This window comes from Phasianus colchicus, chromosome 7, assembly GCF_987193195.1.
Source record: "Phasianus colchicus chromosome 7, bPhaCol1.hap1.1, whole genome shotgun sequence".
Classification (NCBI taxonomy): Eukaryota; Metazoa; Chordata; class Aves; order Galliformes; family Phasianidae; genus Phasianus; species Phasianus colchicus.
The window spans coordinates 19,151,263-19,178,146 of record NC_143442.1 but is presented as its reverse complement, the minus strand read 5'-3'; the positions used below and the strand labels follow the sequence as shown (position 1 = coordinate 19,178,146).

The 26,884-nt window shown below is 45.1% G+C and overlaps 2 protein-coding genes across 10 annotated transcripts in view; one reads left to right on the top strand and one right to left on the bottom strand.

Moving 5' to 3' along the window:
* The window catches only part of TLK1 (tousled like kinase 1), a 79,427-nt gene extending 67,678 nt beyond the window's left edge, over positions 1-11,749 (top strand). For 6 of the 8 annotated variants that reach the window (XM_090144013.1, XM_090144011.1, XM_090144015.1 and 3 more), the window contains exons 24-29: positions 1,141-1,236; positions 1,897-4,147; positions 4,773-7,087; positions 7,205-7,378; positions 9,831-10,015; positions 10,432-11,749. The gene's annotated coding sequence lies outside the window, so the exon portion shown is untranslated. The remainder of the gene's footprint in view (positions 1-1,140; positions 1,237-1,896; positions 4,148-4,772; positions 7,088-7,204; positions 7,379-9,830; positions 10,016-10,431) is intronic. The other 2 variants (XM_090144009.1, XM_090144010.1) reach the window with 2 other exon arrangements.
* A 539-nt stretch (positions 11,750-12,288) lies between these two features.
* GORASP2 (golgi reassembly stacking protein 2) lies at positions 12,289-26,483 on the bottom strand. 2 transcript variants are annotated; one of them, XM_031599489.2, is made up of 10 exons: positions 26,327-26,483; positions 19,192-19,272; positions 18,197-18,400; positions 17,681-17,767; positions 17,112-17,242; positions 16,428-16,560; positions 16,178-16,301; positions 15,698-15,787; positions 13,578-13,673; positions 12,289-12,875 (listed from the first exon to the last, which is right to left on the bottom strand). In XM_031599489.2, exons 1-10 carry the CDS (start codon positions 26,387-26,389, stop codon positions 12,556-12,558), a joined length of 1,329 nt encoding a protein of 442 aa, XP_031455349.1. In that variant the 5' UTR covers positions 26,390-26,483; the 3' UTR covers positions 12,289-12,555. The 2 variants fall into 2 exon arrangements, with proteins under 2 accessions (XP_031455349.1, XP_031455350.1); XM_031599490.2 differs by having other exon boundaries at positions 15,698-15,784.
* Between the last annotated feature and the right edge of the window lie 401 nt (positions 26,484-26,884).

Sequence of the window (26,884 nt, the reverse complement as noted above, 5' to 3'; positions counted from 1 at the left end):
CTCTGGGATAGTATCTCTGGGACATTTCAGAGGTGCTCCTGGAACCTGCTGTGCTACTCCAAAAGCAGAAGATTTCAGTGGGAAGGTCGTGGGGAGGCCTGGGTGGGTGTCAGGGCAAAGGCAGACTCAAATTTGAGGGCGATGGCAAGCGAGGCTCCAGATTCCAGTGCCTGAAACACTTCAAGTGGAGTGACTGGTTTCACAAACCAGTGGCGTCTTGTAGCACAGTGCTGCAGTCCTGCTCTCTGTGTGCCTGCAAGATTGCCATGTCTGCTGGGTTGTAAATAGCCCTCCTGAGGGCTGAGTTGGCAGTGCTGTATTGGTAGGGAAGGCAGGACTGCAAACAGCCCACAGCCCACAAGCACTGCCTACTGACCAGCCCAGCTGTGTTGCCTCCCTGTGACCACAGTCCGATGGAGGAGGCCCAACGCAGCAGCCGGGCTGGGTGCACCAGAAGTCTTTTTGTATTCGGTCTGTTACTTCCTGTCCTGCGTGCTGTGCTGTGAGGATCGGTTCCCTGCCATCTCACTGGTGTGTATGCAGCTGAGCAGGTTTCTCTCTCAGTTTCCTTTCATCCTGGTTTGTATGTGAGGCTGCAAAGTCAGCATTAGTTTGTTACTAAATTTGTCTCAGCATAAGCCACCCAGTGATGTGAGGTGCGACTGGAAGCTGCATATGCCTAGTTTGCTGCTATTCTACTGGAGTGAATGTTTCAGCAGTACAAACAGAAAGAGAAGTGACTTTTGGTGCTGGGCAGTGAGTGTGCACACAGGGTAAGGCCGGGCTCCTTGGTGGGGCAGAGCTGCCACCATGATGGTGCAGGATGGGAGGGTGACTGCAGGCCAGGCCACATGCCACAGGTTGGGCATGCCTGGCTCACAGGGTTTGAAGAAGTAAAATGTCCCCCCAGGGCTGCCACACCTCTGCCTGGTCTGCCCTCAGGCTGAGAGTGACAGAGGCACAGGGCCAGCCCAGTGGCTGTGCACGTGGGGCTGGCTTAGTGGCCTCTGTTCTCCTAGGTTAGGTTGTACCTCTAAGCAGCTACATGAGAAGTTACTGGGCAGCTTTGAATATTTGCATAATGGAAGACTTTCTCGCTGACAAAAATAACCTAACTCATGCAGAAATGGTTCTTTTCAGGCTTACAGCTGTGGCTCAGCGGCAGCTGGCAGAGCTCTCTCCACTGATTTCAGCACTGGAATACCTTCCCCGTGTGCCTTTCTATTGAAAAGCCAGGTAAGTCGCACATTAATTGGCAGACTACACCTGAGCACTTGTCTGTAATGAATTCAGAGCATATTATTCCATTTCTTCAATGGCGATTCACATTCATTGATGTGATATCATTAAATCCTCATGTTGCTTGTAGGGTTACATGAAGCTATACCAAATGCTGAGGTTGATTTCATAGATTGTCTTCTTTGAGCTGTCACAAGTCAGGGCAGTTTTATTACTGAGCCTTTGTGACTGAACCTAAAGACATTCTAATCTAACAAATTAACATATCATGAAGGTTATTGTCACATCATGCAATTAGCAGAACCCAGCTACAGAAAATAGAGGAGTTATTCCTCTTTCATCCTTTATTTTCTGTCCCAATTCTTGTACTTTTAGTGAAATTCATCTTTTTTACTTAATTTTAATGTTTTCTCTTATGATTAGCAAGTTAAACAAAACCTGTTCTTAATGGTGAAAAGTATGAAAGTTGTTTTCTCCTTAGCTCAGAGGCCACTGTGAGGCACCATGGCCTCCTTCCCTCTGCCAGGCAGAGGATTTACATGTCATCAGCACCGCTGTTAGACACTGGCACACTATATCAGTATTTAATAGAATTTGACTGAACATGGCAATCTATTGATTCAGCAGATACTAAGAGTACGCTGTTTCTCTTTATAGGTTATGTGAAGCAGGGAGGAATGTCTGGAGCAGAAGGTGGAGAAGAATGTTCTGGTTTATGTAATCCCTCTTACTAGAGCAGCAGTTTGTAAGTAAGGATTGGGACTTTGGGATGGATGCGTGGCTGCTGTGGGGGCTTTGCAGCAGCATTTAAAAGCAGTTTATACTTACTGCAACCATTCTGAAGTTTATCTCCTCAGTTTTGGTGTTAAGTGGTAGTCTATTATTTAAAAAAAAAAAAAAGGGAATTTGAGAATTCAGGTGTTCAGTTACCATAATGGTGACTCTATAAAATTCATTGATGAGAGCCAAATAGTTTCAAGCAAGATTCAAAGAATACGTTTGCAATTGAAAATGGCTGGAAATGTTGTACCTCAGCTCTTCTCTTGGTTCTCACTGCCGACTACCATTGCTGTCCTTCAAAACGATGCAGTCACAGCTCAGAGGCCTTTGGAAGTATCACTTTTTATCTCCTTCGTGTCATACATGCTCATGTGATGCTCACTGCTTGTGGTTTCCCACATGGTATTTGTAGGATATTGTGGATGTAAAGGTTTACTAGTGACAGGAGATGGTGATTGTAAATTAATTTCTAATAAGGTGAAAGGACACAGTGGTAGTTTGTACTGTATATGATATGCTATTAATCTTAATAGCATGTTGGTTGTGTTGTAGGGCAATGAAATACCCTTTCACCTTTATGAAATAGGTTGAATTTTTGACCCGAGACAAATACTTAATGATGTGAAAATTATCTGAGTGCTGCACCAAAGTCAATGAGGTTCTGATGGCATGGCAGAAGCATCCATGTCTTTAGAATTAAGAGTAGCATTTGGCACTCATTTGTGCACCCGTAGGGAAAACACTATTGTACAGCTACCGGTCCAAGTGGCGAAGGGTGTAGGGGCTGTGACGCCTGTGGTCTTCTGGTGCTCTGTGGTAAGGTTACCTCAGCTGGAGCTGTATGGGAGTGTGTGCTGGTGGGCACGAGAAGCTGGATGCTCTTCTGGCACCAGGGCAGGCATTGCCCACATGGTGGCTGTAGGCGGCAGTCTCCAGCCTCTGTGCTGCACAGACGTCTTGACCGTGAGTTTCTTCTGAGGTCGCTCGCTTCTCTCTGCAGTTGTGCAAATAACTTCCTCCTCCAGTCGCCATCTCCCAGCACTGTATCCAGTTGAAGTAGCGGGGAAAATTCAGACACAATGCAATAAAGCCACTGGAATTTCTTTGTTATAAACCCTGAGGGCATGTTCTCATTAGAACCACAAGTTGTACCCAGCATTAGGCTCTTTCATGTTTGCATGGTTTCCTACTGAACTGCAGAGATTAGAGCTTGCTGTTAGCGCTGTCTGTTGGTCCCTGCTTGGTTTGACAGGGAGGAAACTCTTCAGCTGGAGCTGGGAACAAAGTGGCTTCTTCCCCACAGCAGCTCCAAGTGCTGCCTGAATTGGCGGCAGCTTTACACGCTTTACACACTGACCCAAACCAGTGATGCTGTGGGGAACCCGGAGAGTGGGGACAGTGCTCTCGCCCAGCAACAGCAAGGAGTGGTGTGCAGCAGCTGTAGGGGATGCAGGTGCCTCACATGGCTGCCTTGTCAGGATTTTGTGCAGCCCACAAGTACCTGACCACACAGATGCACATAGGAGCCACCACCATGCAGCCCATGCTGGTCTGTGCTGTCTGCTGAGGGATTGCAGAAGTCCAAAACTTCTGGGAAGCCACCACAGCGATGTAAACACTACCAGCATTTACACACCATTTCTGCACCATTATCTCTAGAGAATAAGAGCTGCAAAAACACTCCCTCTATTTGAGTGCTTCCTAACTGCCCGAGTGCAGGAAGAAGCTGGTGTTCTAATTATTCCATATCCCATGGGCACAGAAGTGATGACTCTTGTAGGTCCTGCATGAACTCAAGAATCCAACCATGTACCTGCATTCACTCTCCTTGCACATGCCAGGCTGGGCACACACTGAGTTTTGAGGGTTCTCACTCGATCGATGGTTAGACTAATTAATGGTATTTATAAGTCAAATGAAGCCACTGATGAAGAATTAGCAAAGACTGATGCCACACTAGGCAATGTGTTTGCACTCTCTGTGCTTTTAAAAATGCAGGTGATGTTTTGGAAATCTCTGTTTTTAGATGGGGCTTCTTGAAGCTGTGAATTTCTGACCAGATGTGGAAGTGAAAAAGGAGTTTGCTTCTCTCTCTCTGCTGTCCTGCCCAGTTCCCTGAGGCAAATAGGTATGTTCCTTGCCATGTCTGTAGTGATGAATTGGAGAATAAGTTGAAATTAATCCCAAAAAGGGATGCGTTGGGTCAAGTGCTCAACCAAGAGCAGGTAGAAATGACTTAAAATCTTATAAGCTTAGGCTAAATATTGTTGTCCCTCAGTACTTTGCGTTTAGAGATCTAGATAGACAGATATACACACATAAATGCATGCACACATGCATAGTGAAAATGTCCTGCCTCTGCCTTGTTCAGAGCACTGAGTCCTGAGGCAGGGCCCTGCCACAGAGCTACTGCAGCAAGTTGAGAAGTCGGCCAAGTAATCTGGATGCTCACTGCAAATACCAGAGATAAGACACTGCTAAACAACGTTTCCTATTTCTAAGAAAGCGGTGGACTGTCAACGTCCTTTTTATTTGTGACTCCAGCAGATAGATCCTTAATGTTGATCTTATAGGTGAGAGAAATTTAGGTATGGAGGGGATTACAACAGTAGAAGTTCCTGCTCCTGTGAATGCTTGTGATCTATGTTTAGAATTCAAATCCAAGCATAATTGAAGTGCTAATGAGACAGAAGGACTTACCTTCATTTGGTGTATAATTGGTATCACTGATTTCCTCATTCTTTTTTTCCTAGTTTTCAAGCCATCTTGTTCCAGCAAGATGTGGTGGTAAAAGTTATCCCCAGTGAGGAAGTACCTGGCCCAGAGTGTAAATCCTTTTCAGGGGTGCAGAGTCAGCATTAGTAACTGACAGCAAAGTTACAGCCAACAGCCATGCCAGGTGCTCCTTCTGCAGTGTAACCTTAAAAAATGCCATTTCATGTGGCATTACAAAGACCGTGCTGGAGAGTAAAAGATAACCTCTTGCCTCTGGTGAGGCAAACAAAGCCTGGGAACAGTACATATCTACCACTATCAGCTGAAGTTTCAATCTGAGAATACCCTCCAGCTCATCCATAGATTTGAAGCTTCCACAGCAGCTAGGTGTGACACTGGGGCGTGGTGGTGCGGGGTCGATGGTTGGACTAGATGATCTTGGTGGTATTTTCTAGTCTTAACGATTCTATAAACTTCAGGTGCCACTTTGTGTCTCTTTTACTGAAAACCCCTCCTGCTTCTCATCTGCATCTCTGATTTGCTTCAAGCTCCTTTTTACTAAGTTTGAGGGCTTAGTCTCTGTTTTACAGCTGTGCTGCAAACTGCAGCAATATCTGTTCTTTCCTGTGAGGTGGCACATTAATGACTACAGCTACGTACATTCCCGTGGCAATATGTGGCAGTGTGCTCGTGCCCACCTACCAGTGGGATGAGCACCACCCTACTTGGCCTCGTGAGCACTGCAGCCAGCACCCTGCTCTCTCTGGCTGCTCATGGGATAGTGCTTGCTGCTCCATCTAGCCCTCCTCCCTGTGCAATCACTGATTGCCTATCACCCGCCCAGCCAAAGCAACTCAAAGAGGAGGACAGCAGTGCCTGTGAGTGCTCTGCTGGGGGGGAGGAGGGGAGCAAGAGCATCCCACAAAACAGCAAATGTTTCTCGTCTTGCTCCAGTAATTCAGCACAGGCTTGTGCTTTGGATTGCTGAACCCAAGACTTTGTTTCACCCTTTTTTAATGGGGATTTGAACAATGTCGCTCTGAACAACTGTTGAGCACTTCTCTGTTAAGATAGTTATGCTGATTAATCTGAGACATATGTTTATTAACTGGAAGGCCATCTGGCTTTTCTGTCCTTTAACAGATCTCTTTCAGCCTCTTGCTTCCTATACATCACACAAAACAAAAGAAACCCTTACTTATTTTTAGCAAGCCTGTGCTAGCTTTTGAGAATGACAGTGCAAGGCACCATCCAGAAATGATGTGGGCTTCCTTTGGGTGAGTAAGGAAAGAAGAAAATGGGGGCAGGAGATGGGATAAAAGTCACGAATCTGAGAATCTGAGATGCCCTTAGGCCTTAGCCTGGAATATTTCCTCTGTAGCACAGGATATGGCAGCAGGTGCTGCCGCAGCGGGTCCTTTCTGACAGGGCCTGTTCGTATTCATACTGAGACAGCGTCCAAAGCAGAGGCCTGCGGGCTGAAGGGGTGGGCACAGCAAGGACGGTACCCAGTGCTGCCAGCTGGGGCGTCCCAGGGGCAGCCAGGTAAGGATGTGCTGCGAGGCCTCCCTGAGAGCTGTGTATGGCAGTTCCCAAGAAGCATTTCAAGAACATTTCACTCAGTACCTCAAGGTTTTGGCTGCTTCACCCCAACTCCCTCAAAGCCTTCCTGTTCCTTTATGACATGCAGTTTTAGGATAGAAATAATCAGAAGTATAATAGTATAATGCAATCCAGAAGGATGTTATTTTTATTCTTTTTTCTTTTTTTTTTTTTTTGGCTGCTGGGAATGAAAACGGACAAGAAATGTGTTAGGAACAGTGCGTTCCTTTCCATTGTTACACAAGGCATGCCCAAGAGCAAGAAGCGTGGTTTTTTTCCTTTCTCTGACCAGGTGTTGCTTATAAGCTGCACAAGAAATACGTTTCAAATAAAAAACATAACCCTTAAACAAAAGGTAATTGTTTTACAAATTCAGACATTTCCAGTGCTCAGCATGCTCTTTGGCAATACAGAGGCTTCCAGTTGCTTCCTATTTTCTTAGCAGTTGCATTCCAGCAGGATTTTATCCAAGCACTGTTTATATGTACAGGAACGTCTCTTAATGTCTGAGGGCTGAGCCTTAGGAAGCTGCTGCCACTGCCTGTGACCACATTTGTTCCGCTCCCTGGTTTGTGAGAACTCCAGCCCACCTGAGGGCACAAACTGCATTGGGAAATGACTTCTCATACCTTTTCAATTCCAGCCTTACCATCACGAAGGATCAAACCCAACCGGTGCCTGCTGACTGTTACAATCGAGCCATGGACTATAGCATTTTCAACATTCTCTTCCAAATTCTAATGTTCCATAGGTAAGTTGTGCTGTTTCTCCCTTAGCTTGATTTTTTCCAGATCTTGAAGCTGTGCAACCAACACACATCTCCAAGCCCATACAGTGGGAGATCTGAGATCTTCTGTTTGTTTTTAAGGAGGACTGTTTTGAAGATTGAGAAAAATGTATTTTCCGGGGAAATCAGCTTGGAGGATAAGGCAGAGATGGTAGTAAGGTGGACACTGCTGACTCTTAGCTACTCTCTGAGCTGTGTGATACAGCGCACGCATACCGCAGTGAGAAGAAATCAAAGCTATTTCTTTAACACCAGGTGAGTTTATTGAAGATACTTGATTGTTTGTGGCTAACATTCATGTAGGAGCAGGACCTCTGGAATGAGCTGTTTATTCCAGGCAGTGCCGTAACACACAGCACAATAGAAAGTCCAGAAGAACCAACCTTGGGACCCTATTATGTTCGGCACCCCTTATCAAATGTACAGCTCATAGATCTGCATTGCTTTTTACTAATGACTGTTACTGGAGGAAGGTCCTTTAATTAATTGAAATCTTGATTTATCTGCCAGCATCTTCCTACCTTACTAGGTACTGTTTCAAGTACAGGCTCTGCAGCTTGTGTTCACCTCTTGTTTTTTGTTTCTCAGTTTCTGCTGGGCTTTCATAGCTCACCTAAACTGCAAATTCCATGAACCAAGCATGTGAATTTGCAGCCACTTGCCTCTGCAAAGAGTAAACAGCTCTCAGCCATGAGAACTGCTATTAAAGCGGGCTGTTTTGCTGGCAGAAGTGGCTTTCTCTGTTGCCATGGGCTGCCCAAGGTGATCCTGACCTCTGTGGTCTCTCTGAAGTTCTTTTGTGGGTGAGCTGAGCAACAGCTTTTAGAAAGGATTAGCTGAGCCTAATACAGAACACTGCACTAAGAAATTAGTACAACATTGCACAACTGAGGAGGAGCCCTATCTTCTGATCCTATAGGATCAAAGGCTGAGAATTTGATTATTTGGTAGGGCTGTACTCAGCTTGCAAGCACAGCACAATTGCATTTGCAGTGTTCTCTTAAGGGCAAAATTCTGCCTTTGTAGGTGCGCGAGTGTGCAGCACAGAGGGGTGTGTGATTGATGGGCAGAGATGGGGTTGCACTTACCTGCTGGGACTCAGAAGGAGCCTCGCTGAGGAGGAGGTAGCAAACTGGTGAACCCCACTTAATGCTACTTAGCCAGATCTACTCAGAGCAGGTCTCTGCATGCCTGTCCTGGCTGGATCTGTGGCCTTTGAATGATGAGTCTTGATGCGATCACTCACACCAAGTATAACATGTCACAAAAACTGTGCCTTGGTACTAATGTGCAGTACTGTGCAAAGGATGTTCCTAAGACTGACTAATCAGTTCCCAGAGTGAAATTCTTATTTTTTGGTTGCACACTGGCACCATAGTGCATCTATGCACTATTCACAGTGGCACCTAACAACTAATATGAGTTGAGGCTTCCTGAGAAGGGCATGTGTTCCTTGCTAAACTTACTAAATCCTACAGCAATCTGATGTCTAACAAAATATCTCTGCTCTAGCTTTTATGGAGCTTTAATTCTTCAGATGGAGTAGGTGATAGGGTGGGCAGAACTGATGAAGAATCACCTAGCTGAATGCAGTTTTGTTTGACTTGGGGAGCTGTTTTATGAGATTGTTCTTGCACCTTAAATAATTAATTTAAAAAACCCCAGTGTGCAGTGGTGAGTATTGACTCCCCCTTATATGGCAGCCAGAGTTTCTACCACAGGTGGTGTAGGCAAATCACATTAAGAATTTTTGGTTTTCTGTAGAATGCCCAGCACAGCTCTGCCCAGACATGTAACGAATCCTTGGCACTGTCCTGAAGAATGCACAGAAGACGACTACAAAGCGCGAGTTGCTTACACACAGTTTACAAAAGCAGAAATATTTTGCAGTGTGATCTTTTTGCCTATGTCCGTTACAGGATTCAAACCTAAAACGAGAGAGATTCCATGTGCCCAACCCCAATTGATGAGCCAAACCCTCAGCTTGATGCCAGCGAGGCCTTTGTGGCAGGGAAGGGATTGTGAGCACATTTGACTAGAACAGACCAAGCTCAGTCTGTAATTGAGGAAGCCATCGCAATCAAACATTGCTGATCCTTATCCTGCCCCCTTCAGCTTGATTCCTTTATCAGCACTCACTTACATGTCTTAGAGGCTGGAAATATTACCCAGAGCTTTTCTTAAGCATTCTGCGATCTAAAACAAGTCCCTGCCTGTACAGAGCTCTTTTCTTCAAAACAAACTTTGCCCCTGCCCCCATGGTTAGCTTGGAAAGCTGGCAGCAGAACTCTGCATCTTTGAAATAGCTTAAGCTGAGCCCATAGCTGCCTCCAGTCAGCTGGTTTCACAGTTACCTCTCTGTGATTCTTCAAGGTACTATCTAGCATACAGCAGCCAGCTGGCAACCATTTGAATACAGTGTCTGCTGGAGAAAAAAATAACAAGAGGAAATATCATCAGTGCAAAGCCTAATCTTGTGAATTCAGCCAAAAGGAACTATTGCATGCCATCTCGTGGCACCACACAGCTATTTCCCAGAAATACACTGGAGCTCCAGCTGTGTTAGTGAGGTTTAACGTTTGATGGGTTTGCTTAAAAAAATGGCTGCCAGGATTCTAGAAAGAGCCTATTGTATGGCCAGGCTGAAGCTATGAAGCATTCATCACTGTTAACACTTTACCCATGTTTGTGCTCTGACTTCTTGTAGCCTCAGCAGCCATCTCCTGGCACTGCAGCAGAGACTCAAGCTGCAGAATGCACCTCTTCAACGTGTGCATGTGATTACTCAAGCAGAGCTGTAGCTGTGCCCCTGCACTTGCAACAAACATCTCAACCACTGAACAGCACTGGCCCCAGAGCAGCCTCCTGTGGAACAGGATGCTCCACCTTACAGTAAGTCACGTGCACGTTCTTCATTCTGATTTACATGCAGGGCTTAAGCTGCCTGTGGTATGGTGGCTTTGTCTTCTGTCAACACAGGAAGAATTCCATGTGTTGGTGTTTAAAATAAAGCTAATATGCCTATTCCTTACTGCTCGTTAACAGATGAATACATAAATTCATGGAAACGTGGTTAGGTTAGCTGTCAGTCCCTCAGTGTTTCTTAAGTACTTCTGTAAACATCCCTCTGTTTTAAGGGGAGAAAAGTCATCGCAAAACTCTTGTCAAGAAGTGATATAGGTACAATTTCACTAAATCAAACGAAGGAAATGTGAAACACTAGGACAGAGTGCAATAGTATGACTTTAGGTCCTTGTTTAAGTACCCTGTTTTTGACTCTTTTTTTTTTTTTTTTAATGGCTTCTTAGCTGGGAGATTACAGCTGAAGTTCTGCGCAACCAAATCGCTTCCACATTTGAAGCTGTGTTACCTTTAGCAGAACTGCTTCTGGCTACACTGAAACACTGCCTTGCTTCCATTACTCTCATAATCTTCACAACGTGGATATATAAAGCAGTCAAGAAAAGACCTTAAAATAGCTAACAGAAATGCGTGACTTCAGCCTAAGCATTCTATTCTATTTTTTGGCTACTGGAGACATCTATGCAACTACAGAAGTCCACAGCTTGCAGTTGGAAAGCATAAAACATACCAGCTAACCTGAGATGTTACTCCACAGAACATCATTCCACGCTAACAACAAAAAAGGCATTAGGTTATGATCAGCATCCAGTTAACAATTGCTCTACATTGGGTATGTGACAAAACTTTTTTATTTCTACTGCTCTTGGATAAGAGAGGAAAGCAGCTTTGTCAAGGGCTCTGACTGGGACATTGGGTAAAGAAGTTCTAGGAAAGGCTGTAAGGCCATTGAGGCTTTATGAAGCTCAGGAACAGCAGACGTTCTTTATATACAGCAAAGAGAAGAGGGAACATCCTTATTACAAAAAGTTTAATTCTGATATATTTGATACCGGAGTTACAAAATAAAATAAATCAAAAGATACATTCTGAGAAGCTCTGAGCTCTGTATTTACCAAGGCAGAGGGACTTCAAACTCCAAGCAGTTGAGAAAATAAATTGCTAGCAGTGTGAAAAAGGATTTGGGGATCTCCAAATAGATAATAGGTGATGAGGGAACATGCAGTGGTGGGCCAGAGGAAAGACAAATTCTTAAGGGATAAAGATAAGACAAGACAACAAATGTTAGATAAGGCTTTCACTTGAACTAATTTGAAATGTTATGATCAGCAATCAAATGCAACTACTATTCTTAAGAGTGATCAGTCCCACTGCACTGCCAAAAGGAGACAAGCTCCAGATAACTTGATGACAGCTAGAAGTGAGACCGTGGTTGAAATAAGCATGTATAAGTGAAATTCCAGTAGTACAGAAGGACTGGAGTAGTGTGGAAGCATCTGACCCCAGGAGCTGAGGCTGTCGCTGGAGTACAGCACACATACCAGACTATACAAAGTGTTTCATCTGCTCTAATTCCACAGTGTTCATCCTGAACATCGGTTTCAAAAAAACATCAATTACTTGCAGGCAGATTTTGTGACTCACTGCTACAGCAGATCTAACCACTGCTGCTCCTGCCTGCATGCTGAAGTCTGGCATTCCTTCTTGGATCCATTCCTCAGGAAAAGAGCCTTTTTACTGATTTGTACTAGAGAGCTGAGCTTAAACCAGAAAATCTTACAGTATTAAACAAATAAATGTGCTATTTTGTCACAGAGGATGAAATTCCAGGAATTTATTGCTGTATGTCTGCTTAATCCATTAATTTGTCTTACAGTAGTCATGAAGTGCCAAATTGTGTGCTACATGTAACATATCCTGTATTCCGTTTCAAATGCCATTTTACAGTGGGGGTGTGAAGCAGCACAGCAGCAGTCACAAAACATGGCTTGAGCTTCTCTTCAGGAGTTTAAAAATAAAGACTTGTATACAAGCTGAATACCAACATGTTAGTTAACAGGTCACTCAGCAATTCTGATAGAAATCTGTTTAGGTGGAAGTTTGCACTGTTAAAATTTACGACTCAGAGCGAACATCCTCATCCCCACTGCAGTAACAAGATACTTGGAAAGACAAGAACTATGGTACGTAAATGTCACACGCAAGAACTGCTTCATTTCTATGAGAAGCAAAAATTGCTACTTAGAAGCAAGGAGAGGCCTAGCTAAGGCTATCAGCCTTTATTAAAAACATACACGTCCAAGTTTGGCAGTGGAATTATATTTACCACCTTGAATGTTTCTTTATTGTGGGTTTTTTGTTTTTGTTTTTTGGTTAAGTACAAGTACTCTTCTTCCCCTCCCACCAAGCTCACTTTATAAATCCCCTTTATTTTTATTATACCTCCATATTATTTACAGGACTCCTAAAGATTAAGTACAAACTAGTATGAAATTAATGATAGCTTGCTCTTCAAATATGTATCCCATGGCTAAATAAATACCGAGCCATTCTGACAGAATGATCTGGAGTTACGATTCAGAAGCATGTGTATCTGTGATGCCAGATGCCTTCTCGTTCACAGCAGAGGATTCACTTGATCTGTCAACAATAGTCGCCTTAGAAGTTGGGGTAGCACTATCCAAGGTGAGTGGAGAGGTCTGTTCTACATTTACAGTAGTGCCAGGGTCAACAGAAAAGCTTCCAGCTTGAGTCATGGTGGGAAGCAAATCTGTAGGCACTGTAGATATCTCTGTGACCAAAGGAAGCAGAGGAACGCATTTTGGTGGCATCAGTGGAGGTGTTATTCCCATTAGATTCAAAGGCGGCAAAGAAGGAAGGGTTGGCATACCTAAGAATAAAAAAAAGAGCAGTCAGCTGCTATATACCACACACAGATCTAAACAGATTCTGTGTTAGCTTAATATTTTCCTTTCTCTAATCCCCTCTATATCCTTGGAGAGAACTCAGCAAGGTTGTTTCAAACCTGATGCATTTATTTACGAATCAAAGAATCAGAATAAACTCCAGTTTGCTTCTAGTCCTCTAGGGAGACAGGACTAAAATACTGATACTGATTATTAGATTTTTCTGGCCAGCAACAAGAAGTCAGTGAGAACTTACTCTGTGCAAGCTTCTGATTTCTTCTTGCTTGCTCCACGTGCATCTTCAGCATTTTGATTCAAAACCATGTATGTAATATTAGTTGAAACCTTTGGCTTCCAATCAAGGTTCTTTGATCTCCTTGTCTAGCAAACAAGGAGACGCTCTTTTTCTACTTGTAAAACTGTGTACTTTCTTTCTTGGCACAGGACAATCTCTTTGGAGAGCATAAATTGAGTAATACAAGATAAAACAACTAAACAGAGGCTTAGCACTTCATTCTCTCAAAACATCTTCCTTGCCCACCCAATCTGGGCACTAATGTCAGCTCCCATTTCCAGCAAACGCTCCATTTGTCCTCTTCAGGACTCCACCAGATGGTTCTACATGAGTGTCAGATCGTCACGGAGAGACACGCTATTACAGCATTTCAATTTGCAGGAGCACTTACCAGGCTGTACCATTTCTGGAACGATGTGTGGTGCCGGTAAATTAAGTTTGGACAGATCAGTCAGGTTGGGAAGCCCCGCTGGTAGTGGCATCAGACCTGAGACAAGAATGAAAAAACGACAGCTCAAAACTTCAAGTTGTTTTCTATCTCTGACTGCTTCTGAGATCTTACTGATCTTAGTTAAGTTGTATGATTTTGCTTTACATTTTACCATCATTGCATACAAAAATGCAAGTTCACCTGAGTTTCAACTATGAGGTTGTGACTGAAGAGTTGTCTCCTGCAGGAACTCTATACATAAATCATACAGTAAAATACATAAATCCTAATGCTTTTCTTATTTCAAGGAATTAATAGGTGTTTTTTCCAAAGTTTAGTTTTCAACAAAGATAGTTGTCTGACTGCAGCACTGTACTAGAAGCCCTCTATTCTTAATATGAGCATAGAAGATTATCATAGGATGAAATTCAGAAGAAAACAGCATTAAAAGGTCAGAAATCTTAATATTTTAGTACTCATTTTATAACTAAAGTTAAACACAAAAATATATAGAAAGGGCAAAACAGCAACTTTCAAGGTCAGGAAGGGTTGAAAATACAATGCAAACACGCACAAAACACAACAGATGCCCTTCCATGATTGTGTTTGCTGCAAAACATCTTTTCCCTTCTGATTTTCCTGTCCTAGCAGAGCTGCATTTCTGGCACAATGGCTCTCTTCCTACTTCGTGGTTTGCTTAGTTTAGGGAAGTTTAGCTCTGATTTTGATATTACAGTAACAATGGGGAGAAGACGGAGAACATCTAGAAGCAGACCACAGCGCAAATATTTTGATTAAAAGCAGCCTTCCTGGCCTACCTGGAAATTTATTAGCCACAAAGGCTGACATCATATAAGTCAAAGAGCTTTCAGTTCAGTTACAAGCAGCTTTGGCTTGATTCTCTGCAATCCCTAATCTAAAAAATATGGAACTTCACACAGATTCACTCGAACTTTAAACCTTGATATATTTAAGACCTACAATTTCATTATTTTGCACATGCAAATTGGTAGCAATATCCTGGTAATTTTCCAAAAGGCAACCACACTATTCAGAGAGCAAAGTGTATGAAAAATGTGTACTTTCAGGTTTGGGGAAAGGAGTTATATGTAACAGGAAACGAAAAGCCATTAATGGAAGCTAAACTTAGTGATCTGCCATTTTACCTACACAGTACAAGACTGAAGTTCCCTGCCCTGTATGCTGGCAGTCAGCTTTCCTACACAGCACCTTCTGTGTTACAGAGCATACCTGCAAATATTACTTCGAATCTCAGTCTACTTGTCTCACAGCATGCACAACAAAACACAGTTCCTTCAGCATTTTGGGATGCACAGCTGGGTCCAGTATTACTGCACCAACAACATGGCAAAACCCCAAACAAACCTTACTGTGTGCACTACAAGTATTTCTGGCATACCAGTGCTCAATACATTGGTTGTTATCAGAAATAATGCACAGTACTTTGTAGACAGACACTGTTTTTGTGTTACTGGTTTAGGTTACTAAATAACTCAGAAACAGTAACTGCAAGGTGCAGCTGTATGCTCTTAGCCATCTTGTTAAATGAAGAACAAGCTAAGCATTAAAAGAAGGCCACTAAAAGGGAGTTTTAAGAGGTGGAAGGAATGCAGCAACAGGCAAGAAACACCTTCCTGATGTCTGGGGGAAAAATACAAAGTGGCATGCAGCTTCACAGTTTCCCAAGTATTTTGCAACATATATTGTATGAAGTGTAACAAGTAAGAATGTAGCACCTCCAGGACCACTGCAAATAGCACAGCTAACACCTGGAGAAATCCCCAATGGTCCCTCTATTGTGCAGAGGCCTAACAGCTCAATGATTATCAGCTTTCTTTCCAGCTCAGCCCTCTGTGCTAAAGATATGCTGTGCACATGGCTCTTCAAAAACAATTCATAACATTACAGAGGATGCATAAAAGTGTTCTGATATGAAATGCCTGTGTTGTGTGAAGCTGTAGTCCCCCCAGCCCCCAAAAAACAGTGGAAGAGACTGGTGTATTCCTTTTTTCTTTTAAGTTTTTGTTTCAGGAACATCTCAAGCCATGTTACCTACTCACCAGGTAGTGTTGTTGCTGGGTTAACTGGTGGCACGGAGGTAAGGGACTGACTGACCTGTGGTGGTAACAACGGGACTGTCGGAACTCCTGCTGGAGCACACAGGAAAACAAATGTCAATTTTAAGAGTACCACACTTCAGTGACTGTAGTCCTCAAGAGAGTACAAGTGAATAATTGCTCACAGGAAATTTGTTATTTGCCATAAATAACCATAACACACTGATGAAGGAAAATAGTATACAATAAAAATAGAATAACACACATCTTCTTTCTGATAAAAGTTATCAAATCTCTTCTGAGCAAGTAAAGCACGCTCACAGAGTGAAATACATTATTACAGCACTCTAGCCTTTGTTGTTCAAAAAAGCTTGGGAAAAAGAAAGTTTATTTTCCCTCCCGTCCTCTTTTAAACCAATGGAAATGTGTGAATCCAAAGAAGTCAGTCTACCTGAGCATTTCAGGAGTAACTTCCATACTAACCTGTATTGAGAACATTACTGACAGTAGTCGAGGGTGAGCTAATAGAAAGTCCTGACAGACTCTGCTCGAGTCCTGCTGGCCCAGGGGGTAATGGTGGGGAGGGGTTAACTGATGACAGCTGAACCTTTTCAGGAGGAAAAAAAGAAAGTTACATAATCAGGATTTGTTTTCATAAGAGCCAATAAAAGGAAAAAAACAGCATAACCCCATAAATCCATATTACAGAACCAAAGAGGTGACTACAACTTACCTCTGTAAAGCCATCTTTGAGAGGACTGAGAGATGCACTGGGCAGCTGTCCTGGGAGAGAGATTTTCTTTCCCTCTTCAAATGGGCGTGTAGGTATCCTATGCAAATAACCATAGCCAATGCCACACCCTAGGCTTTTAAAATATGAACACACAGATGTCAGTAAAATGACTTTATTATTAAGACTCCACAGCAAGCAATGCACAAATGACTCAAGGTGGCAGCAAGTTTCAAGATCAGCTCTGTACAATCATTTGTGTTTACAGAAAAAAAAGACCAAGTATCTGCTATGGAGAAATAAAACCATGAGACAACAGAACCAGGAATTCCGTAACTTTCAGCAATACACATTTAGCATAGGAGTTTTATTGTTATTTAAACCAACCAGTTGTATCAGCTGTATCACTACGGAATTCAACTCCTACCTGTTGTTTGCAGCTATCAGGGTACTGTGCAATAATGCAGGAATATACTACAGCCTCTTTAGTACTTGAACATTAATGCAGAAAACATTACTAACTAAAACTGAATTTCAAGTAAATATGTAATTGACTACAGCAGAAACCCCTTGGATATAAGGCAAGTCTTTTCTGGGTATTGCAAAGAACTGAAGCAAGCAGCTTTTAGACTAGTAAGAAGGTTGTCCCACCCCTCTTCGCTCCCAGTAACGTACTTTTTCCCTTACCTGCCTTCTCCACCCCAGGCAGAATTTGGAGTTATCACCACTTCCCGACAGTTATCTGTGTCTGTGTTATATACATAAAGTTTTAATGGCTTTGCTTCATGTGTTTCAATAAGGGAGAAGAGATCTTCAGTCTGCAAAAGGATAATAATGACCTTATTTATCACGTTGTCATTATAATTTGACATGAGACCAGCTTCCTAGTCCTAACTTCCTATAACAGAACCTAGTAACTGCTACACAGTGCAGCTGTGGTGCTGCTGTTTTATCCTAAGGACAACTGTGCTTCAGCAGCACAACTCGGAAGACATATGGGACAACCTCAGATTTGAAATCTGCTGTTTGAATTATTTAACATTAGCATTTTGTAGTCTAGTATCTGCCTTCATAAAGATACTTAGGAGCAGTTCTTAATTTCCATAGTTGCATTTAAGCACAATGAAGAGGCAGTGAGTCAGAACTTCCTTTCTGTATTAAGTTACTTCACTTAGCACTGATAGAAACAGCCCTAGTATATTTTCTAGTTAAGAATAAAAATAAGTGAACATGAAGAAACTTATGCACACACATACCTCATTCATGACAGTATCTGCTCCAATGATGTAATCACTATGAGGTCTGAGCCCAGCTAATGCAGCAGGAGAGTTTGGTTCCACTTCCTAGTTTTAAGAAGGAAAGTTACAAATCATTATAGAATAGCCAGGATGCTGCAGAATATCTTACATACACACTTCACACAAGTTTGGAGTCAGGCAGACAAACCTCTCCAACTTTGATCAAGTTTTCAACCTAGGGAGTAGAACAGACCCTAAGCCTGTCATCTAGCTGTTGTTTTACAATCTCATTAGTTACTGTTACAAGGGGTTCTGAATACTGTGCAGTAACACTGATATAAATACAAGACTTGCTAATGCTCTCAGACATCGTTTTACTTCAAAAAAAACAAAGCCAATGAACAGAAAACAGAGCAATTTCATCTCATGCCTTGCACTCTCCCTTGCAAGTCACTTTCCAGTAAAGAGACTGAGAAAGTTTAACAGCAAACAACAAATTTTGGAGAAGGAAGAATAGTTGAAAGTTGTACGTACCAGCACGTGCCACACATTTTCATTGGCCCCATCGAAGCTGCAGAAACGAATGCTCACCCCCAGCAGGCCCTGCCCACCCCACATGTTGCTGGGGGTCACTGATGTTTCCCTCAGTTCCAGTGTCTTGCTGCTGTACACCAGCATTTTTACAGGTTTTTCAACATTTGCTTTCAACAGGTCCTTGAGAGTGTCATTGTCTTTATTCTGTGAGCGTTCAAACAAAGTCTGATTTAGTATTGAACACAGCAAGCATCCCATTCCACAGCAACACTTTTGTATTTCAGAGGCCCAATGAATGCAGGCATTCTTAACTCTGCAATTAAATTCTTATTACAGAAATGCCAGAAGACCAATTCCAAACTGCAAGTTTGGAGAACTAACTACAGGGCCTACTTCTTATGACTCCAAAGAACAAAATCCTTTCAAGGAGAGCAGATATGCCCAGAGCAGAGATAAGGGTAATTCACCGTAGGCTGAGCTCTTTCCATAAGCTCTCAGACGTGCCCTGCAGCTCTGCAGAGGCTTTCATGAACACAGCCACACGGGAAGAGCTTACCCACAGCTTCTTCCTACTGCTCTGATGGTTTGCTCTGCTTGGAAAATTCCTCACGTGATTCCTGCCCAGCTAATAGCTTTGACAACTGTTCTTTCAACTTGTTTTGACTGAAACGAGTTCACAGGTTCTCACGCAGGCAGTGTTAGGACGCATGGTGGGCACTAGCACAAGCAGTGAGAGGTACAGCAGCAGGCAGCAGTCTCTCCTGCCAGTGCAGATGTTTGCAGAGCACTGCATCCCCACCCCTCAGCTTCATTTTTGATAGAATTCTAACTGTAAAGTGAAAGAAATCGATCTCTGAAGCAGTCAGGCTTTCCTGTCTTAAGCCAAGGATATATTATACACATTTCAATAAAAGAAACAGAATTATCTATAGCAATAAGATTTCCAGCACACTGCTTGTTTCACAGTCAGTATTGCACAACCGCAGCATACTTACCAATCTCGAACCATTAATAGACACAATAAAATCAAAGAATGGCTCCAATCCAGCCCTGTGACCTGGGGAGTTTTCTTGTACCTAAGAAAATTAAACAAGAGTTCAGCAAAAGTGTACCAATGCCGATTTACAGATTATATTCCTAGTTGGACAAACTGTAGTTTTAGAAGGTGTTGATAATTGTACGTATTTTTAATTTGTTCAAATTTAATCTTTTGAGCCAAAGAAATCTCTCACTCAAAAAAAAAAAGGGGGGGGGGGGGGGGGGGAGGCATAAAGATTGTTTTCATTGAGGAATGCCAACAGTAACCACTCACCCAGACAAAGAATTCTGGAAATGTTGGTTAAAAAGCAGCATTTTTCCCCAGAAGCACCAACAGCAGGACCTGCCTTTAACCTTACACTTACTAGAGGCAAAGGAGAGCTGCAGCTGTGTAAGCACAGGTTACCACCCCATGCTCACACGTCACCTGCTGACATTCTTGACCCTGCTCTCTGAGAGCACCAACACAAGCTGTGATTTGCTGCCATAGCAGCACAAGCAAAGGGACGTGTGCCGTCCTGTGGCCGCCGCCACTCCAACCATTTGTCTGCTGCACTCACACAGGCACAACTACTGGCCACACTGCTCTTGGAATGTGAAAGTATGCTTCTAATTCCAAATGGAACAGCTGACAGATGTATTTTTGTGTGTTGTTTATTCATGATGACATGCACTGCCAATAGACAAAAGAAACCCCAATACAGCTATCAGATTTCTCCTGCAGCCTTTGGAGCAAAGTGTACCTCTGTTCATTGTAAGCTGATTCCTCGTTAGCTTTTTCTTTTACATGCTACATTCATCTTCTGAAAGTTCTGTGAAGTGTCAGCCTTTACCAAGTGGTCTGTAACCTGTTAATCCACCTGACAGGCCTGGTACAAATCTGGACACTCATCCAGTGCTCGTCTGCTTCTGCAGGAATTGAGCTTTCTTAACATGACTCATCTAGAAAAAAAATACTGTAATATGAGAAAAAAAACACACTTGCTAGCTACTAAAATTGGCCTGTTTGAATCTGTTTACCTCCTCCTGACACATTCACAAAGTTGGAAAAAGCTCAGATGACTCACAGGGAGCCTGTTGTAACAGATGCCAGAAGCCTAGGACATTAGTGTCCCATAGCCTCAACATTCATTTAAGAAAAAATAATCCGGAATCAGTAGTTCCGCTAATTGCTTTCAAAATTTGGTTATGCAGCCAAGTACAAATTCAACATTATCCCAGTCAAAGCAATAAAAACAACTGAGGTAGAAATCACATCACACAAACCCACAATTCCAAGCAGAAGTGTCTCTGCAAGGTGCCTGCCTGCACCTCGGACAAGTGCTCTGCACTGGGGTGCTGGCTGTCAGCTCAGCAGCCATGTGGCAGCTGTGGGAGCACAGCTCTGTGCCAGGCAAACAGCCCGCAGCTCTGCCAGCCACACCTTGTAGAAACACTTCTGTAGGAGCACCTACAATAGATGAGGACTGTACATGCTCAGCATCCATCAGCGTCAGGTTCACCAGCACCTGAAATTGACAGACTCTGTGTTCTAAGTACATTACTTACAGTCTGCCCAAATGGATGGAGGGACCGTGAATTCCCAAGTTCTAACAGATCTGATTGCAGCAATTATCTCCGCACGTTGCACACCTCCTCCCAAACCCATTGGAACTCTGAACACTCCACATGGTCAGTTTCTAAGAGTGCATGCAGAGGCTGCCAGGAAGCTGTATCTGAAGGAAATCACGGCCTTACAGCTGCATAAATCACACAGAAGTACACAGCTGGACGTCCCCCTTCTGCCACCACCCGTGATGTACAAGTTCAGGTACAGTTCTATATTTCCCAGCCTTGTTTGGGCCCAGTGACGCTGATGGAAAAGTATTTTTACACCTGACAGCCCCAGAAAAAAAACCCAGAAAGGCTGAGCTCATTCCACAAGAGAACTCCCCTCCCTAAGGAGGTGACACCTTCAGCCACAACATCATCATGGCCCCCAGCTTTCAGCCGCATCCCACTTCCAGCCGCCAGCACCTATTGCACAGCACGGCTCACTGCAGGGAGCTCCGAGGTCAGGGTGATTCTGGGAAGTGCAGCAGGAAGGGATTCAGCTCTGGTGAGGCTGCCCCTTGAGTACTGTGTCCAGTTTTGGGCCCCTCACTGTAAGAAAGACATCGAGGCCCTGGAGCAGGTTCAAAGAAGGGCAACAAAGCTGGCGTGGGGTCTGGAGCACAGGCCTTATGAGGAGCGGCTGAGGGAGCTGGGATTGTTCAGTCTGGAGAAGAGGAGCCGCAGGGGAGACCTCACTGCACTCTATGACTACCTGAAGGGAGGTTGTAGTGAGCTGGGGGTCGGCCTCTTCTCTCATGTAACTGGTGGCAGAACTAGAGGGAATGGCTCCAATCTGTGCCAGGGGAGATTCAGGCTGGATGTTAGGAAATACTGTTTTTCTGAGAGAGTGGTCGGGCGCTGGAATGGGCTGCACAGGGAGGTGGTGGAGTCACCGACCCTGAAGGTGTTCAAGGAACGTTTGGATGTTGTGTTGAGGGACATGGTTTAGTGAGAACTATTGGTGATGGGTGGATGGTTGGACTGTATGATGTTGTAGATCTTTTCCAACCTTGGTGTTTCCGTGATTTCTGATAAGCAGCACTGTGGGAAACACGAGTGCACACAAGCCTTGCTGTGGCCGATAGAAATAATAAAGACCCCATTTATCTGTGCATAAGTTCTCAGCCCTCGGTGCATCTTTGTACTTTGCAAGTATTGAGTCACTTATCTCTGTAACTGAGTAAGGATCGAGGAGGAAAAAAATAATCAAGTGATACCACTCACAACAGTTGCTAGAGCAGGCAAGATTCCACCTGTGGCAGCTTGGGAAGCCTCATTCTCTAAAAGCCAGCTGTTATTTCAGAGATATAAGTTACAGACACCTGTGGGTAAATGCCACGACTGTTTATCAGTGAACAAAAACAGAGGCACAGACTATAGGCAGAAGCTGTGGAACTGCCACCCCAGGAGGCTTTTAAGAGCAAGTGAAGAAAATCCATGGAATGCTTAATGCCAGAGGCAGAGGAGGGCTTTGTGACCCCTTCAACCCCACCTAACTGTGCAGGACTTCAGTTGCTCACTGAGATGGCTGCACTGCTTATTGCACTTTGCTGTCAGGGAACAAGTTTCCTGGTCAAGGTCAAGACACTAATATTCAACTGTATCACCATGAAAACTTTTTCAGTAAACACAAAGTTTCTTTTTGCTGAAAACACTTTACTTTCAAACACTGTAACTCTATGCCTACATGGTAGGTGTTATATTTTACATGTTATAATAGGGCTGTGGTCACAATTTTAGGCCCTGAGCTGAAGTATGAGGAACTACATGGAAACCATGATTTCTGAAAGCAGACAAGGGCTCTCATCACCTGTGCTGGTAGCATATCTTCTACAAGTGCCACTTAAACCTCATAGAAGCCTAGCTTCAGCACTACATACACAGCTTTTAGGGAGCAGAAGCTCCAAAGCTCCCCCCCCCGCCCCAGATAAGAAATCCTTACTAAGTAGTATTTACTTTATTAGAAACAAAGTGCTGCATAAACAGGTTTGCCTGGTGGTACTTCTACACGCTCCATAGTGGGTAAAAAAAGTTCACGATGTACAGTCTATAAGTCATTCCTGTTATGTCTCACAGAATTACTTCTATTTCCCTCAGCTATTTCAAACACACGACATAGTGTAACTGTATTGAATTTCTTTACAAAACAATCTGGTTTTGAGACAAAAAGCTTCATAAGGTTTCTGTAAGAAATAAATTCCCTCCACATGGCATCAGATTTTACTGTTAGCACAGAGCACTCACATCAAGCATTCAAAAACAGCCTCCTTTAGAAGAGCAAAATCCTCTTTATGGCTGCATGTCTGTAGCTCCACCACAGCAAACAGAGGCACTCCATCTAAGTTAAAAATCTCAACTTTGGGCACTGTTGGTGAGAACAGCACACAACAGAACACAACATAATCTCTAGCATCTTTGCTTTCAGAAAGAACTGACAGATCGCTCCAAATGTGTGCAAATTATAGCAGTTTTCCATTTGCTCTGCTGAACAAGTAAGTTTTAAAAATTCTGTTTCTATCTAGTTTGAACAGCAGAAACAAATGTGTATTGAGCACGCACAGAGGCAGACTGTTGCCCTACTCACTTATGTTAAAGGACACACGTTTGCTTCCACCAGAAGAACAACCAGCAGTGACACCTCCTAGCAGGAGCTCAGGTCTCGTGCTGTCAGTGCTGGGAGGCACTAGTGACAAACTTAGCAGCTCACTGCATGAATCACTAAAGGAAAGTCTGCAGCAAAAGCATATATGACAAACAAAGATGTGTTCTAAAAATTGTTTCAAACATGTGACAGATCATTGGGTCTGCCTATGAAGAGACTATGGCAACAAAACACTTTGTAACTTTTGCCCCCTCTTAAAGAAAAACCAGTTGTATTTCAGAGCCTGGGAAGCTCAGCAGGGCAATCCCCAGCAACTCTTTTCATCACACATGCATGTGATGGAATTGCTTTCCTTCTACAGTGAATTCATGCTTCCTGTTACACGTGCGTGATAAAAAAAAACTCACAAGAGCAATACTGCTAAAATGCAGTGCAGAAGTGCCAAAAAGACTCAAGCAATCTGCAGAAAAGATGAGATACATTAACAATTAAAACCTTCATATCATTCACCCACTCTGTGTTTCTGGTCCTGCTCCAAGTGACCAGCACAGCACCTCCCACCAGCTCAGCAGGGAGGCAGTTTGTGCTGTCTCCAAGTCTCACTGTAGGCAACCCGGGCCTTGCAGCTCTTGCTTTGTTTATCCTCGCTGACAACTTGTGCAGGCCTCCAGGGCCCTTCCAAACCACATACCCCATTTGTTCCATGCCTTCCTGACACACAGTTCTCATTTACCCACCCTACCCAAAGAGATACTTCTAAAAACTGGAAACAGTTCTTCTGAGGTTTTCCAACACCGATGAGATCTTCAAGACCTACCACTATATCCATTTATAGAAGTTTGGCTTCTCCAAAGAAACCTAACCCTATCTGAAATGGATCCACAACACAGGTACACGCAGATACAGATATACACATGATTTACCTAATTAAAACACTGAGCTCACAAGTGAAGTCTGCTCAGGTTCAGAATGGAAGTCAGAACAGCACTGCTCCACCAGGGTTGGGGGCAGAGCAGAGCTCCTCTAAGAGGGAAGTTGAATGTTCTGCCATTGAAGAACCACTTACAGAGCACCAACTGCAGAGTCACACTTGGAAAAAAAAGGAGGAAAGCTCTTGCCAATATATGTCACATATAGTTCAATATAAGCAGTCCACATTACAGTTGTTGAACTTCAGAGTTTTTCTCTAATTTGGGCCTGTGATCCCAACAACACCCAGCACTGGCTGAGCTCCTTCCTGACCAGGATCATGATGCAACTTCAACGTCTAACAACAGAAAAAATAGTTGTTCATAGTTGTGGCATCTGAAGACATCAGCAGGAAGGCAGAGCAGTGACAGAGACCCACAGAAGCGCCTGTGGGTCCTTTCCTGTGCTTGATGGGGAAATGCTGTCCTTGCACAAATGCACTCTGTCAGCATGCACCTAGCAATTGCATTTACAAAGACTGGTAATTAAACGCTGCCACCTCAAGCCACAGCGAAACCATTGCAATCAAAAGGTGCACAAACGACAATAAAATTGTCAGATTCTAGGATTATAACAAAAAACAAGTGGATTAGTAAGTTATGATGCATCTCTTCCAAAGCACAGTGCACGCTAATCAAACACCATGAGATGATGAGTCTGACAGAACTGCAGACTGCTTATTCTACAGCCCCCAACAGTAAAAAGCAGCCAATATTAACACCATCCCATGCTGAATGAACAAGTCTCTTTCAGAATCACCTTTCACCTGTCAATCTATAAACACGTATTGAGGTGGAAGAGAAAAATCAAAATGGATTATTACACATTGGTTAAATAAAAAGGAATAAACAAGGACCAACGTGACTTTAGCTTATATGGCAGTTTCAGCACGTGACTGTTTGGATCTGCTCAGAATGTCACCGTTTGCTTCCCAACGGCTTCATACAAGATTTTAACTCCTGGAAGACCCCCTCTGTTCATTCCTGACATACAGAAACCAGACAAGCCAAAGCGGCAGTAATTCACAAGGGCAGTTCCTGTGCCCCTTCACGCGCCCAAAAGGTGGCACTGGCTGAAGGCAGAGAGCTGATGTGAGAGGGCTGGATGCCAGCAGCCCCGCAGAGCAGCACTCACCATAAGGGTGCTGCTGCTCTCGCTACGGCAGGAGGCAAACTCGCAGCGATGCACACACGGCTGTCAGCTGCCGCCAAAGTTCCTGCACTGCCCCGCGCATCAAATCCCAGGGCAGCACTCATCGACTGCTCACCGATTGCGAGCCCTGTGCTACAGCAAGGACTCCCAGAAGGCCGCTCACAGAACCCCCGGCACAGCCTACCACGATATCTACCGCACGCAGAGCCGCGGTGAAGCAGAGCTGCGCGGTTACTCCGGACAGCGGCGAGGCCTTCCCGGACCTCAGGACCCGGCCGGCAGGCGCAGCGCTGCCCCGCAGCACCCCGACGCGCCTCCCCCGGCAGCGCCGACGCACACCGCTCCCGTCAGCCGCCGTGACGGAGCGCCTGACAGCAGCGTGCGGCGCAGCCCGGCCCGACGAGCGCGTCGCCCCGGGCAGCGCGTTGGGAGCGTTTTCCGGAGGGAGAAGAGGGAGAAGCGGCAGCCCGCGCGGCACGCCGCCCGCCGCCCCTCCGGCCCGGCCGCAGCCGAGGCGCAGCGCTTCGCAGGCCGGGCCGGGGCCCCGCGGCGCGGCTGAGAGCTCGGGATCGGCCCCGGGAGCGGCAGCGCGGCCCGACCCTGCTGGCGGGCGCCCGGGGCTCCCCGCCGTCCGGACGGGACCGCGCCGCGCCGCCCTCGGCCCCGGCACGGGGGAACCGCCCGCGCGGGGGCCGCTCGGGGCGCGGAGCCGGGGCAGAGGCCCGTCGGCGCCCGCTGGCCTACCGGCCCCCAAGGCCCGCGCCCGCCTCCCTCACCCGCAGGACGTGGTAGCCCTCGGTGCCCCCCCCGGGGATCTCCACGCTCTGCGAGGCGCCCATGGCGGCGGCGGCCGCACAAAGCCCGGCGGCACGGACGTGGCACTCGCTCCCGCCCGCCTCGGCAGGGGCGGGGCAGGCCGCGCGCGGGGCACGCCGGGACGCCGCGCTGCAGCGCCCCCTGCCTGACGCGGGCCGCAGCCGGGAGCGATGTCGTACGGCGGCCGGCAGAGGCCATTCCTCTGAGAGGAGCGGCCGCGAAGGCGGAACGGCGACACCGTGAGCTTCGCCCCTCTCGCTCGTCTCCGGCGCGGCGGCGCCCCCTGGCGGCCAGGAGTTGATATGCCGACGGAGGGCGCCCGCTCCGCTCTGCCCGTCTTAGGAGCGCGTCGCCGCGCCAGCAGCAGAGGGACGACGGCGGGTGGCAGCAACGCTTCTGGGGCTCCGTCCTTTCGCCCGCTCGGGCGCTGCATTCCCCGGGAGCTGTCGCTTTTGTTGTCAGTTTGTTCTCACAGAACCAAAGAAGTTCTGTTTCCCTCTTCCTCGGGAGATTTGTAA

Coding starts and splice junctions, on each gene's coding strand:
- GORASP2 (XM_031599489.2), bottom strand. CDS start 26,389: ATGGGCGCCTCGCAGAGCGTGGAGATCCCCGGGGGGGGCACCGAGGGC. Junction 16,561..17,111: donor GCCTGGGGTGGAGAAGGCAG/GTAAGGGAAAAA, acceptor ATATTTTAAAAG/CCTAGGGTGTGGCATTGGCT. Junction 15,788..16,177: donor CAGTAATGTTCTCAATACAG/GTTAGTATGGAA, acceptor TGTGTGCTCCAG/CAGGAGTTCCGACAGTCCCG.